General features: G+C 44.6%; 1 protein-coding gene across 1 annotated transcript; it reads left to right on the top strand.

Moving 5' to 3' along the window:
• The first annotated feature begins 4,611 nt into the window (after positions 1–4,611).
• TACR2 (tachykinin receptor 2) lies at positions 4,612–14,506 on the top strand. Its single transcript, XM_005153994.2, has 5 exons — positions 4,612–5,015; positions 8,861–9,055; positions 12,145–12,301; positions 12,928–13,124; positions 14,317–14,506. Exons 1-5 carry the CDS (start codon positions 4,612–4,614, stop codon positions 14,504–14,506), a joined length of 1,143 nt encoding a protein of 380 aa, XP_005154051.2.
• The last annotated feature ends 1,075 nt before the right edge of the window (positions 14,507–15,581 follow it).

Raw genomic sequence — 15,581 nt, 5'->3', positions numbered from 1 at the left:
AAAACAGCGTGGGCAAAAATACAGAGGCTGGGGGTTTGGTTAAGCATGCATAAACAGTGCAAAGCAGAATCCCTGCACTTTACAGGAGCACGATTAAGCAATACCAGAGCATTTACCTTTAATTACAACACCCAGGCAATTGCCTGTGCAAAGAGCGTCCCATCCTGCAAGTAACACAGCAGAAGTGCAACAGTTAATGGGCATATCGCACTGGCCCCATTTTCTGCCTATGCCGACGTTTATCCACATGCCTCTGCCGTGACAGTGGGCCAGTGTTGGGTCTTACACAGCGATCATGAACTGCAAACACCATTCATGCCTACGAGATGAAATAACCCCTTTCAAGCTGACAGTGCTGTGCTCCTGCCCCACAAAGGGCTATTTTCCTCAGGGGAAAAAAAGTCTCATTCAAAGTAGCAGACAACTGTCACAGAGTTGGTTGTTGCATCCTGGCCCAGAGCAGACAGACAGCATTGAAAATCAGTGTCTGGTATCTGAGAAGATGAAGTGCAGCAGCATTTATTCTTCAGTTACCCCGCAAAGAGATTGTGAAACCCTCAGAGCTGTGTATGTAAAAGCAGTCAGTCACACAACATTTCGTTAGGTACATACCATATAACAGCAGTTGCTCCCAAAACCTCTCCTATAAAACCTAAAGTATATTCCTGCATAATTCTGTTACCAAAAGTGCCATTGCTTTTGCATGTGGTGCTAAACTCTGCTTCTGGGAAAAAAAATCATCCAGCCCAGGGCCTGCCTGCAGCAGAAGAGCTCCTCACCTCTTTGGTTTCTGGCAGTAACCCATAACACAATGTAACCCATAACACAATGTCCTAGGACATTCATCTTCTAAAATATCAACAACTTACACTTTCAGACAAATTTGCAAATATCCACCAGTAGCATGCAGGCTGGAAATCACATCACTTAAGTGCAGGGAATTAGTGTCCACCGCACATTCTTTAAGTCTCATGGGCATTGTTCACATCCAAACATGTTCCTGCCGTTTATGCATTTTCCTTGTTTATGTATTTAACTAAGTTAAGAGTTTTGGTTTGATTTTCCTAATGTTTCACCTTGTCATTCATGCTGTGATTTCTGCAAATAAAATTTCAGGGTACAACCAGCTGGATGCAGAAGCCGATTAAAAGGAGTGTCCATTTTCCTGATATTGACACTCTGAACTGAGGCAATACATAAAAACAGGTTCCTGTTACAAAGTCATATGAATATAATTGAACAATCCTTTGCCTGAATCCCAGATTTTGTCTAGACAGTTACATGGCAAGATTTCTGGACACAATTAGTATAGTTTAGCACCAAAGAGTGATTTAAAGTAAGATGTTATGAATTGCATGCAGTGCTGATGGTCCTCTCCACCTCAGCCCTAAGCAGCACAGAGCTGCAGTTTTCCAACCAAGAGTATGGCATCTCTACCAGCATTGAGATAGATCATGCATTACATGATCCCAAGACCATCCAATGGCTCAAATTCCATGGCTTGAAATTCCATTGCTTGGTTCTTGCAAGTGTGTATAAGGCTTGGTAGATCCCATGAACAAAAGCAGAGTCTGCAGAGCATTTGGCCCAGGTCTTTAGGAGATCTGCAGAAAAGTGAACCTGCAGCTAGCCCTGCACCAGAGAGCATCAGGATGACCTATGCTTTTTAGAGCAGCCAGCAGCATTTTTGCTGCTTTCTTCCATCCCAAGCCTGGCTGATCAAGCTGCAGTCTGGCTGCACATTGCCCCACCTAAGGTGAATGCTGATGGTCCTCACCATCCTTTTCTCAGATCTGCTCCCTAGACAAAGATCATTCCTCCCAAAGCAGAGCTTGGCGTGCAATACTGTTAAAGCCTCTACTGCCCGAGTTACCTTGTATTGTTTTTGCAAAACACAAAATGCACCTTATTCACCCTCCTGACCTTCCAGACCTGCATCTTTTGTTTGCATCTCTCACCCTGTGCCCAGTACTGGGATCAGTGACTCAGCATGGCCTCAAACAACCCTGCCAGTAATAAAAACGGTGTAACCAGCCAAACCCAACCACTGCTCCCTTTCCCTGGTATAACTCCAAAATCATTGGAGAGGTGGGTTTTGCCCTAGTCCCAGGCAAGTGCAGCTTTTCTGAGGTAATTTTAGCCTGCTTTTGTGAAAACTCACTGCACTTTGCGAGTGAAAAGGCCAACAACACACGCTAAATTGCTGGCCTGGCTCCAGGATGATAACCTTGCCAATGCACAACCAGCAAATGAATAAAAGGTGTGGGTGTGTATAAACAAAAGCAAGTCTCTGATGACTTATATGAGGAAATGTTGACCAAAGGGTGGCTGCTGTCCGACTACCACCCGAGTAACAGACCATTGCCCAGGGCAGACGTTGGGTTGAAGGTTCCTAGGAAACAGGGGAACCCTGATCATCTTCAAAGTCAGCTGAGGGAGGTTATGTTTCACCACTGAAACATCAAAAAGTACAGCTCTTTTTCTAAGCACTTGCTAATCTCCCACCTTCTATAACAAAGACTAATAAAACACTTTAGCTGCATTCTCAGCTAAACAGATGGATGGTTTTGCTCATATTCTCCTTGGAATTTGAAGAGATTTGAGAGAGATAAGAAAAACAAAACTGAAGAACACTATTAGATGTTGAACTTGTATTGCAAATCATGAACAGCTCTCCTGGGCTGTATACAGAAATGGAAGGTTCATAAGCTGTTTAATGAGGTGTCAGTGGAAGACTTTCAAAAAGAGCCTGAAACTGCTTTGCAGTGCATATGAGAAGACACGTACAAGAGTGTTTTTGCAGTTTCTGGGTAGGGAAGTGGGTTGGGATTACCTGCAAGGAAGTCCATCATGATAAGAAGGAGATACTGCATATAGTACTACAGGTGTTAATTTCTAAACCCCAAAGCTGGGATAATACAGCATCAGAGAAGCCATGCTTGAAAGGGTTGCAGAGTTAGGTGATGGGTTAACTGACAAATGCCTCCAGAAATTAATGAAGCAAGGAAAGAGTCCAGGCTGAGCTCATGGAAAAGATCCTGAACTGATAAATACTGCCCTGCTGCAGGGGAGCCTGGCACAGCTGCAGCACCAGCAACTATAAGAGCTGCAAAACTACTGCCATCCAAGGGCCATGCACACAGGGGGAGTTTTTCATTTATGTTAGTCTGAATCCTGAAATCAGGTTTTAATACTTTAAACGTTTTCAGCTTTCAGCAGAGCAGGCACAAGCCGGTGCCAAGTACTCTTTGAAATCTCAGCCTTGACATGTTGCTTATATTTATGTTCTTTACTGCAAAGCTGACAGCAAGTAAGTGCACTGTGCTCTGAGCAGAGAAGGGAGCCAGGGATTCCACTTTCCCATGAGGATCAGATACTCCTTCTTGCATGCATGAGGTCAATAAGTTTCTACAGCACAGTCCTGGAAAGGGGATGGAGCGGTCCAAAGGGGCAATGCCCCTTATTAAGCCCCTCAGCAACACAGGGCATGGAAGCTGGGAGCTGAGGCTTCTCTGGATGTTCCTATGCTGGACAGAAGCTGGAGAAGGATTTCTGGAGCTTTCAGTGAAATCCTGGGTGCCATATTCCCACTGAAGCCTTACTAGAAGTCCCAGGTCACAAATGTCTCTATCTTGGCATTGTTCACCAGTGATCCTTCAAGCACTAACAGGACACGTTGCTGTAATTTAAATAAATTAAATATACCAAATCTACTACATATGGCTGGTCAAGTCCTATTATATAGGGCAGTCACCATTAAGCAAAATCTATTAAAAATGTGAACGAGCCTCCAACTCAATGCAGACAGCGAGACCATCTTGCTAAAATTGTGTTGAATATATTTTGCTGCATTCTTAGGTGTGCAGGGAGCTTGCAGGAAGCCAGGGTCCTGGAAATGCAAGGATTGCAGGACTGATAAACCCGGCAAAGTAACTACCCTTGCATTTAAGTCTGTAAAATCCCAGTAGAGCAGCAGGTCTATTTCAGAGGTTATTTCAAAACAGGCTGGGAGGGAGGAGAGGGAAGCTTTAAGTACCATTTTGCCATGTTTCATTTGATGTCAAATTGGTTGTTTAGTTTTCTCCTGCAAGAGACTCCACCTCCTTTCAGAAGTCCCCTTAAACTCTGCAGAGAATTTATCCCAGCACAGCTCCTGCCTCACCCTTAACAGTTACATCGGCAAAGAAAACCAAATGTCCTCAGTCCTGCTGCAGAGGATCAAATACCTGGTGCCTTGGAAAATCACTGCCCTCAAAAAGAAGGATTTCCACTTGGATTGAAGTTTTTTCTGGACTGATATTTCCTTTTGTGTTTTCTTGGCCCTACAAATAATCTAAAGGAAGAGAGTTGTTCTCTAGTTTTTGCTCTTCAAGCAGAGGTTAAAATGCCAGGCAAGGAAGAATCCCTCAGTACCACTCATCTCCTGAAACTACATTGCATCATTTGGAAAACAGGATGAGAGGACATGAGACATCTCATCCCAATGTCTTTTTAACGGCACTTAGATCATATGCATGGGGATTCATAACACCAGCATCTACTGCAAGAAAATGAGGAGATGCCAGAAGATTTCATTTTTTTATGCTTAGCTGAAGAAAAAAAAAACCAAGCATGAGCACATTTTCCATTTTAAATGCTAGCAACATGTCACAAGCTGACTCCTTTGAGGACAGCAGCAATTGGACGGCGGTAACCCAGTTTACCCAGCCGGGCTGGCGAATTGCTTTGTGGGCTATCACCTATTCATTCATTGTTATCACATCCATCGTTGGCAACATCACCATCATCTGGATTATTCTTGCACACAGGAGAATGAGGACCGCTACCAATTACTTTATCGTTAATTTGGCTCTTTCGGATTTGCTGATGTCCACTTTCAACACCATCTTCAACTTCATTTACGCCAGTCACAATGTCTGGTACTTTGGTGAGGAATTCTGCAGGTTTCAGAATTGGTTTCCCATCACCGCAATGTTTGTGAGCATCTATTCCATGACAGCCGTGGCTGCAGAGAGGTAAGAGGTGAATGGAGAAGATAAGGGCCAAAAAATCCATTGTAAGCTATAAGAAATTCTTGCAATACTTTGTGCAATTGTCCTACTCTATCAGGTGCCTTATCAGCAAAGTGGGAGGAGTGCCAAGCAAATAGACTGTGGGGTTAGATCCTAGTTATGGTGTGAAAGGAAGGCTCTTCTGGTTTATCCCTGCTCTGAATTACACCCAAATCTGTAACGAGTGGAAGTGGATGGTATTTTGTTGTTCCCACGTTATTGATCACAAATTGTTTCCCAGACATCCTGCAAACCATTTTATTTCTTTTTTTTTTAACCATGAGAAGGACCTATCATTTGGACAGAGCTGGAGTGATAGGAATACGTTAGAGTGCTGAATGTATCAGCATCCAAGATTCTGCTTGTGAGTCCAGGAAACCAGCAGAAATAATGGGAATTGGATCTGAAATGTCAGTCTGCTCCAAGAGTTCACAAGAATGACTTATTCCAAGAGGGAGGAAAGCAATTACAATGATTTTGTTTGACTTCTGAAGTAATTTGGCATTTTCATCATGCTCTTTTACATCTGCCAAGTCTGTTTTATGTTTTACTCAAGCTTAAATTTGTGGAGTCTGAATGCGTTTACAGCTTATTGTTAAGTAGCCTGATGCTGTTTTTCTTTTTACTAGAAAGAGGCCAAAAGTCCATGGGAATTTCCTCTTTTAAACGCAATGGCATATGAAAGAGGTTGAAGAGGTTAAGCTGCCTTCTAGGCTCTCTGCCTTCCTTCCCCTTATCCTTCCTGTCATCCCTCCATTATTTCCACTCTCTGCCTGGTGCTGGAAACATCTGTATCTTTTCCATCCTATGTCCCTGCTTAACCTGACAGCAAAGGTCTTCCCTGGGGCAATCCAATACTGAATCCAGAAAACTCCTCAGTCCTTTATCAAGCCCTCCTGTTGACTTTGCAGTTTTCTTCAGGTTTCCCCATTCCTAATGAAGGATGTGAATCCACAAAAGGCCCTCCGGGCTCCCTCAGGAGCAGAGCCAGCATCCCTCTGGAGCTATGCAAAAAGGGTTGCTCCGTGAGTCACTGGGGTCATGTTCCTAACTTCTGTCCTGCTCACAGCTTGGCTCACCCCAGCACACCCAGCTGCAGGAAGCAATTGATAGACAAATCAAACCAGATAAACAAACTAGCAGGAGAAAGGTGGCTTTGCCCTGTGTGCCTGTGACGCCTGCTGCAACCCACACTGGAGCTGGGGATATGGCACAGCACAGAGTAGTGCCTTCTGTGGTTACTGGAAGGATTGCTAATAAGAACAGGGATGAGTGATGTGTTTATCAGCCTGCAGTTGTCCAGATGAAAGCAAATCCCTATTTAGAAGTAATGACAGCTCAGTTTCAGACTCATGTACTCTTTTGCTGTTCCTTTTAATAATGAGCTGTTGGTAACTGCTATTTTATACATGTGGTCTGCCAAAAAATAATATTTAAAACCCAAAACAAAATTCATTTCAACCTGTCCTCATGTCTTCCTACTCACATTCCTTGTGGACTTCTGGCAAAAGTACCTTTACAGCCCAAATCTCTTTAGTCACATGGCACGGATCAGAAAGAAAACTTGGCATCTCGCTGCAAACCATATTTAGCTATTCTTTGCTTAGCCTTAAAATAGATCCTGACACTGTCTCCTGGAAACTCGTGGCTTCCATTTATTGTTATGAGAACTTGCGTCCACTTGGGCTCCGTTGTTTAACTTTGCTAAAACAAAGTCTTTTGAAGTGGATTCTTGTAAGGAAGGAGGCTAAGAAGTGACAGCTCTATAAGTGACAGCTGTATAAGTCATCCTTGTCTGCTCTGAGAAAGGCCCTAGCTATATTGCTCACTGTTGGGTTTACAGAACACAGAATGGCTGGGGTAAGAAAGAACTTCTGGAGATGATCTGACCCCCCGATAAAGCAGGCTCCCCTAGAGAAGGTTGCACAGGATCGCAACCAGGTGGGTTTTGAATTTCTCCAGAGAAGGAGACTCTGCAACCTCTCTGTGCAGCCTGTTCCACTGCTCTGCTACCCTCAGTGTAAACAAGCTTTCCTTCATATTCAGATGGAACTTCCTGTGTCTCAGTTTGTGCCCATTGCCCCTTACTCTGTCACTGGACACCACTGAAAAAGTCTGGCCCCATCCTGACCAGGATCTGACACCCACCATTGAGCATATTTGTGTGCATTGATATGATCCCCTCTCAGTCGTATGTTCTCTGGGCTAAACAGACCCAGCTCTCTCAGCCTTTCCTCATAAGAGGGATGCTCCAGACCCCTGTTTATCTCTGTAGCCCTCTGCTGTACCCTCTCCAGTAGCTCCTTGTCTTTCTTGTACTGAGGAGCCCAGCATTGGACACAGTGCTCCAGGTGTGGCCTCACCAAAGCAGAGCAGAGTGAGATGATCACCTCCCTCGACCTGCTAGCCACATTCTTCCTAATGCATCCCAGGATACTCTTGATCTTCCTGGGAGCAGGGCTCAGAGAGAGGGCAAAGGGAGCATGAGCAGTAGGGGGCAAAGGCAGCCCTGCCACACAACAAAAGTGGCCAGAACACCTCAGCAGATTCAGTAAATCCAACTCCAGCGGGCAGGAACTTCCCTAAAAGCACCACTTGCCTTGGGATGCACCCCTGGCTGAAAGCTTCCACCCACCTTCGGTACCTGCAACTCAGGCTGCTTCAGCAGCACGGTGGGTGGCACCATTTATACCCAGGATTTGTGTTTCACTGAGAGTCACAAATCAATTCGAGAGAATATTCAGCACTTGATTCCTCCCTGACCAGATTTGAGCACTGTATAATACTGCCTACGATGAGCTAAAGAAAAGCAAGGCAACATGAACATTTTATAGCTAAAAAAGGCACTGCTGCCAGACAGCTTGGGCTTACTTACTGTGCCGCCTGTCCATGCAGCCGCCCTCTATCCTGCACCAGCAGCCAGGCAGAGCTCCCTCGCAGTGACCTGGCCAAGAGACAGCACAGAGTTTGTCAGATTTTTGCTATGAAAACAAGGAGGCAATTGGCATTTTCCACTTTGTTTTGCCTTTGTAACAACCATGTCAAAGAGTACAGAAAGCATGACAAGAAATGCATAATTGATTACGTAGTCATTATGATACCATGCATTTCTACACAGGGAACTTAAAACCAGAGAGTGCCCCAGGCTTGCATGTAATCCAATAGTCAGATGTGCCATGAGGGCTCTGAGCAGGTGTGGGATAAAAGGGTCAGCCCTTCTTTTCCACTGCAAGCACAAGCACTTGAGCATTTACAGGCAGAGGTGGATGGCACAGAGTTTTCCACGGCTAAGAATCAGTGGGGAATAATTCAGGGTAAAGAATATTCAAGACCCCAGTCTGCTGTTGTGATAATTTGGAGCATCACAGGAGGTCGATGTAATTTGGGGGGAAAAGAGCATTTGGGGCTTTTTTGTTTTGGTAGAGGAGGAAGACATGGCACAATTTTAAACACCAGGTATCTCTAACATTAACAGTTCACAGCATGAAATTCCAGACCAAATACATAAAACCTTTGAAAAATTAATAAAAAAAAATCTAAAAACTCCAAGAAAGGGGAATACTTACAAAGACTATATCCAGAAGGCATAGATGATTGCTTCCTCCTCATACCTTAAACCATTCCCCAAGACTTGCAGTTGTTCTCTTCAGAAGATATTTAGGTCCTTCAAATTATTTATAGCACAGAACCTATCAAAATCTCTCTACAAATAAAGCCCACTATACCATTCTGGTGAGTTTTTACACTTGCTTGTATTTGTTGTATAGATTACCAATGCAACTGTAAAGCATTACCTATTTTTCTTGCAGGTACGTGGCAATAATTCATCCCTTCAAGCCCAGGCTCTCTGCGGGAAGCACCAGAGTCATCATAGGGATAATCTGGCTGGTGGCATTTGGGCTTGCCTTCCCACAGTGCTTCTATGCTGAGATCATGATGGACAATGGAACAACAAAATGCATCGTTGTCTGGCCTGATGATGTCGGCTCAAAGCACCAGCTCACGTAAGAGAAATGAGAAACCTCCTAATTCATGCGAACATTAAGTAGGAAATTCATTTCATCTCCAAACTGTTGGCTACAGGGAGAGCGGGCAGGGTGGAACCACACAGCAGGGGAATATGGGTGTGAGGCAGACAATCTAAGCTCAGTTTAAGCCAGCTGTGGAAAAAGCCACCAGGTGATCACAGCTCAGGGTAGGGAAGGGTGATCTATCCTCCCCTGCTCTGAAAACTGGTTACAAGATCTAGAAACCCCAGATACAGGGCTCAGTGGATTTAAGAGAAACCAGCACAGCCAGGTTCCAAGGATTTGGGATTTTCTCCCTCCATCAGGCAGGAAGAAACTGGGTATCTTTAATGCTGAAAAGATACACATTTAGCTTAAAAATCAGGCTGCTCTTTGGGTTAGGGGAGGGGTGGGAAAGAGGAGCATGTTTCAAACATGCCAAGGTTTTATAAATTGACTTATCTGGGCACACATCTGTGCTCCCAAAAGCTCCTGAGCCTCACAGCAATTTCCTCCTGCTTTAAAACATGATTGTTCAGACACATGGAACAAGCCATACCTTGCATTTAGGGGATGTGCTGTGATTAATCATTATTCAAAGCACACGATACACAGAGTAGTTTGAGAAATTTATCAAGCAAAACATATTTATACTAAGAAGTAATGGAAGAACTGCAGAAAAGGAACAAATCCATTAACAAAATGGAAACAATTTTTCAAACCAAGACAAAGTGCTAAACTCCCCGTGTCTGTTCTTCACTGTGAACTGCTTTTGCCCAGCTGCATGTACCAGGGACATTTTTCCCTTCTCAGTCTTCATTTCTGGCAGACAGCTGGATGCCTCCTATGGTTAGTTATTACCAAAGCAACCGTTTTTCACACTAAAATGTGCCAAGTTTCAGGAGCTCTGTGTGAGTTTGGGCAACTTGCAGTAAATTCAGCCACGGTTGCCCAGTTGTCCCCAGTTGTCCCCAGTGGCCACAGAAGAATAAAGAGTAAAATCGGGCTCATGTCATGTTGGGTGATGCTCCTCTCAGGGGTCCTTGGCTGGTAGCCCATGGCACATGCTGGGGAACACAGTGTGCGAGCTCCTGTCAATTAAGAAGGAGGGGTAATAGCTGATGACTTTTATGTAAGTCACTGATGACTACTTCATTTACATGAAATTTAGTGTGGGGTTTATTTCTCCCACATCCATGGTTTGAAACCAGAATTTCCCACTATAGTGACAAAACCTCTGCAGATTGGAAAGGCTGGCTCTGAATGCAAATAATGGGGCAGGTTCTTTCTGGCATCCCCAGCTTAGGAGCAGCAGTTCCTGAACGCAGAACATGACTTCATTCACCAGCTTCCTCTCCCTGAACAGCAGGTTGCAGTAGTTCTCCTAAAGAGGAAGTTGGAAGCAGTGCTCCCCAGAAATCATCTTGAGTGATGGAGCTGTTGGGACAGATGCCTGCAATACAGACCACTGAGAAAAAAAAGCCATATGCCATTCATGTGCTAGTCTAAATACAGAAGGAAAGAAACACTAAGAAACCCAAAGAAAAAAACAGAAGTGGAGAACTGGGTTCCTCTGTTGACTGTGGGTTCTCAAAATCCTTCGTAGTTGAGTAAAAGCAGCCTTCAAAATTTCTAGACTTCAGAACAAAGGCAAGTCCTTTTCTGCAGGAAAAATGTGTATAAGTATGATAGAAATGGGTGAAAAATAGACCCAAACAATGTACCGCTGTGACTGCCCCTGCCTGGAAATACTGGATGCAAAGGGACTGAATCTGTGGAACTTTAACCAAAATAAAGAACTGTAACCACAAGAGGATAATTTTAACTCGTGACAGGTTAACTTCGCAGCAAAGCAGCAAAATTACAACACTAAAAGTTCTTTTTGTCATGTGCCACTTATCCTCTCCTGCTCCTCACGGGATGGGAACTCTAAAAGGGCTTTGCTGATCAGACCTTCAAAAGAAGTACTGCTCTGAGGACAGCTGGGAAAAGTGAAAAACAGGCAGGGACTTGCCATGTTTCACAGATACAATATTTTCCTATATGCAGCCATCACTTCGATACCTGCAGAGATTCCAAGCAGCAAACACCACCATGCACCCCAACACCCATTTCAACAGCCCTCTGCAAAGCAGCAGAACCCGCTCACTAATGCAGCAAGTAACTCCAGGGCGTTGTCCTGCTGAGAAAGACCATTTGCACCCAGCCTTTTGTGGCCATTGCCAGCAGTGTGTGCCAGAGCCCTCCTGCCTAATCCTAGTTTTTACACTGTTTATGTTAATTTGACAGCTGCTGTAAGCGGGTGAGCAGGTTGTTCCCTCCCTTAAAGTATCGACCCCCAGCATGAAGGAACCAGCAGAAGCTTGCAGGGTAATGTGGAAGGCTAAGAATGGCTCAGCTAAAACACAGCCAAAGGAGGTGCCAGCACTTTTGGCTGGAGCAGTAACCGAGTAAGTAGCCTGTTGGTGATACATAATTGTGTGCACACACACAAACAAAACCAGCCAGGAACACAAATACATCAATAACTGCCGTTCACTTTCTGTATGCTGTAAGCAGGCAATATTCCTTCCTTCCTATCTGCAGAGTCTTATCTGATGGCTTTGTGCACCCTGTTAGCAGCCAGCCACATTTTGCAGTCTCTGATCAGGTATTTTCACTGTTGCCAAATTGAGCTGTTGACACCATTGTGTTTGTCAAGTTACTCTGTGGTTTTCAGAATATCCCTTTTCAATATCTGTCATTTAAAGGTTCGTATCTTCACAGCACAAGTCTCAGATGTGTCTCTTTCTCGGCTGCAGAGGGATAGCAAAGTTCAGTGCTCTCTGGTAAAAAATAAACCATGTTACTTCATCTTGAAAGAACAGTGAATCCAGCCCAAGGACTGATCATTACAACACAAGAGAGATAAGCTTTTGCTCTTTACAGAAGTCCCTGTAACGATGTTCATAGGCAAAATTTCTGCTTCTTTATGCTCTGAGGTTGAAGTTAATGGGAGCCAGGCATACATGTCCAAATGGCAATTTCTGGAAGAGCCCTTCAAGAGATATACTGACTATGAAAACGTGCTTGTTCTTCCTTTTCAGGTATCACATTGCAGTGATCGTGTTGATTTATTTACTGCCTTTACTGGTGATGTTTGTTGCATACAGCATTATAGGAATTACTCTGTGGAGCAGTGCAGTTCCAGGCAACCACCTAAACAGAGCCCGCTACGAACACCAAGTTAATGCCAAAAAAAAGGTCAGAAGTGAAACTTAAAAATAATGACCCTCAATGCACCAGTGCTGCTGGCTCCAGTTCCAAAATGGAGCTTGCATTTGATACAAACTCTTGGGGGACTGGGCATGAAAGGTTGACAAAATGTTTTGGGCTGGGTGTAAAGGGCATCACCCAGCAGGTATGAAAAGAAATTGCGACCTACATGAGCCAGCCATCATCCAAGGAAGAAAGGCTCATGTCAGTAGGGAGCAGGGCAGTTCCCAGCAGTCCTTAGAGAGTGAAGCTCAGTGTCCAGTGAAGCCACCAGTGCAGGATAAAACAGGGCAAAACTCTGGACAGGGTGGGAGAGGTTTCAATGCAACAGCACTTACCTCATTTCCCTACTACAGCTCTCTGATGTAGCTGCAAGCAGTTACTCTGCAGAAAGTCCGCTCAGGACACAGGAATCCTTTGCTCTCTCAAGTTGTTCCTAGTTTCCACAATCAGTGCTGGGGTTTTTTGCCCTAACAGCTCAGGTCTACATACCATATGTAGCACTTCAGGAGCAGAAAACAAACCCAAGCCAAATGCAGCATTTCCCATTTCCCCAGAAGTCTCATATGACCACCCAGAGGCCCAGGAATAACACAGTGGTTTTGTTTTCCTAGTTTGTGAAGACCATGGTGGTAGTTGTGATCATTTTTGCTGTCTGCTGGCTGCCCTATCACATATACTTCATCCTGGGAAGCTTCAAGGAAGACATCTACCAGCAGAAATACATTCAACAGGTTTATCTTGCAGTCTTTCTCCTTGCCATGAGTTCAACAATGTACAACCCCATCATATACTGCTGTCTTAACCAAAGGTGAGTAGTGTGCATGTGAGTGAGCAGAGAAAACAAAAATCTCAATCTGAAAGAGCAAAAATCTCTGGAGGTGAGAGTAACTGTGATTTTCAACTGCAGTACATAGGCTGAACAGACAATTTATACTCTGCTAATAATGTGAGATGAGCCACACCATGAGTGAGATTTTAACTCAACCCTTAAGATTTTCAGCCTCTGAACAAAGCACAGGCAGCAAGCATATCATCAGCACAGCTACCCTTGCACACATTTCCATACACAGACTCCCTTATTTCCAAGGAAGGAGAGAGGAATCTGTAACCCCTGCAATGCATCTTGCGACCTAACGCTGGGCTGGGTTGGACAGCCATTCCTGCCAGAGCACCGCCTTCAGCACGGCCCTGTGCCCCACACAGAGCAGCCCACGGGTGACCTGCAGGAGTCCCATCCCCGCAGGCTGCCGAGAGTGCCTGGGAGAGCACAACCCCTTTGTGCCAAGAGATGTCCCTCTTGCTCCGTACTGGGGACGGCTGCTCCCGGGACGCCGAGTGTGGGGAGCTGCCCTGCGCATCTTACTGACAGACCTCTCCCTAATCTACATCTCTTCAGCCCAGCTGCGTGCGCAGTGAGCAGTGAGCTTTAACAGTATTTATTATACACCTTATCCAGCGCCTCCAGTGCAGTTTCGCTGCGTTTTCACCGGCAAAACCCCTAACTCCAGGGTGATGCAAGGAAGCTCGGTCCTTAGGAGCATTTCGAACAGCATCCCGCCCATAAACACAAAAGGCGGCAGCTTTGCAGCCCATTCAGCCAGTCTGCACTTAAAGCCAAACATCCAAACCCATCCTCCTCCTCTCAGAAAGCAGGCAGCTTCCTCATTTAATTAGTCATGATTTTTAAAATGCTTCCAGTGGGAAAACACGGGTACTTTTCTCAGATTCTACACTTCTCAGAAATGCTGCTATCAGCATGGTCATCACCGTCTACTGAGCACATCAGACATCCTGCCATTTCACTTAAAATATAAGGAAACCTGATCATGAAGTATTGCACTTCTCCTCCACGGTTTTATACATTCATCTCACGTCTTTGATTTCAATAGAAACATTTTATTTGCATGGACATTCAGAGGTAAAACCAAGTCATGCATTTGCTCCTTCTCCTTCAACTAAAAGATCAATTCACCATTTCATTTCTTTTCTTGCACGTACAGGTTTCGTTCTGGCTTCAAATTAGCCTTCCGGTGGTGTCCATGCATAAAAGCAACTGAGAAAGACAAACTCAAACTCACATCCCCATCTCTTTACCAGACAACCCACAGGAAGTCAAGAACAACAAGTTTTGATACAGAAACTCAGTTGAATGAGAAGACATCATTTACCCCCACCCAGCTAACACTCTGATTTTCTCCTCCTGTTTCTGGCTCTATCCTAATTCAGAATTCCAAGGCAGCAGATTTGTAGAAGCCTAAGACTGGGTTTGTTTTTTCTGGATCAAGTGTTTCTGTCAGGATGTTTTTATATGCCATCAGCATTGAAAGCAGCCTACTGATAATGCTTATATCCACATGGGCCCAAATATCACCCAGCTACGGATACAGGTTCAGCCATCTCCTACACCAACAACTGCAATACAGAACACAGCTTGCCCATGAGGTTAAAAGAAGCAGCAAAGCAGACCTGAGGCACTGCCAATCACTAGAATTGTTAATTATTCTCTTCCAGATAGCGACCTCCTTTCTGTTCCACCAAGACACTTAAATCTGGAAAAGGGGTGATGAAGCAGAAAGGCTGGGGCACATTTGGTCCAGTCTGGATGGACCCTTGGGGTCTACGTGTGCAGCTAGAGTCCCATGGCCCAGCAGCCCCATGGTGGACATGACTGTGGAGCAAAGAACAAAGGCAAACACTAACACAACCAGACTGAAAAGCCTGCCCCGAAAATTTTCTGAATTCTGTGAGTCTCATGCCTGCAATTTCATCAGCACTGTCCCACATCAGTTACAAGTGAGAAACAGTTACTGAAGATGTCTTCATTGGATGCGTTTCTATTACCTTGTACCAAAATGTAATTTTCCTACTAAACTGTGCCCAAGTGATTTCTCCAACTTCGCAATGTTAATGGTTGTGCCTAACTTGGAAAGTGAGAGTCTCTGAAGGGTCAGTAGCCTGGTGTGTGATGCTCACTGGCTTGGTCGGGGCTTGTGGATACAATCCGCATCCACCTTCTTTATCTCCTCTTAGTCCTAACAACAGTCTCCCCATCTCTGTCTCTTCCCAGATAGTCCCCTTCCTCTTCACTTTCCAGACTTACCCCATATTTATCGTCACTGTTCTTCTCTTTTCAGATATGAAAATAAAGGCTGAAATACCATCTTCAAAGCCTGAGGTATTATGTGCAGACATGCAAAACAAGAGAAACTGCAATATAAACATTTATATAAAAGTAATACAGCATTTAATACTGGTGTGATAATTA

This window comes from Melopsittacus undulatus, chromosome 4 (assembly GCF_012275295.1).
Source record: "Melopsittacus undulatus isolate bMelUnd1 chromosome 4, bMelUnd1.mat.Z, whole genome shotgun sequence".
Taxonomy (NCBI): domain Eukaryota; kingdom Metazoa; phylum Chordata; class Aves; order Psittaciformes; family Psittaculidae; genus Melopsittacus; species Melopsittacus undulatus.
Note: the sequence above shows the minus strand (reverse complement) of the source record. Positions and strands in the feature narration are given on the sequence as shown.

Excerpts from the sequence above, each read along its gene's own strand:
- TACR2 (XM_005153994.2), top strand. The coding sequence starts at position 4,612 with ATGAGCACATTTTCCATTTTAAATGCTAGCAACATGTCACAAGCTGAC. Across the intron at positions 5,016-8,860 it reads ACAGCCGTGGCTGCAGAGAG|GTACGTGGCAATAATTCATC; the intron begins GTAAGAGGTGAA and ends TTTTTCTTGCAG. Across the intron at positions 9,056-12,144 it reads GGCTCAAAGCACCAGCTCAC|GTATCACATTGCAGTGATCG; the intron begins GTAAGAGAAATG and ends CTTCCTTTTCAG.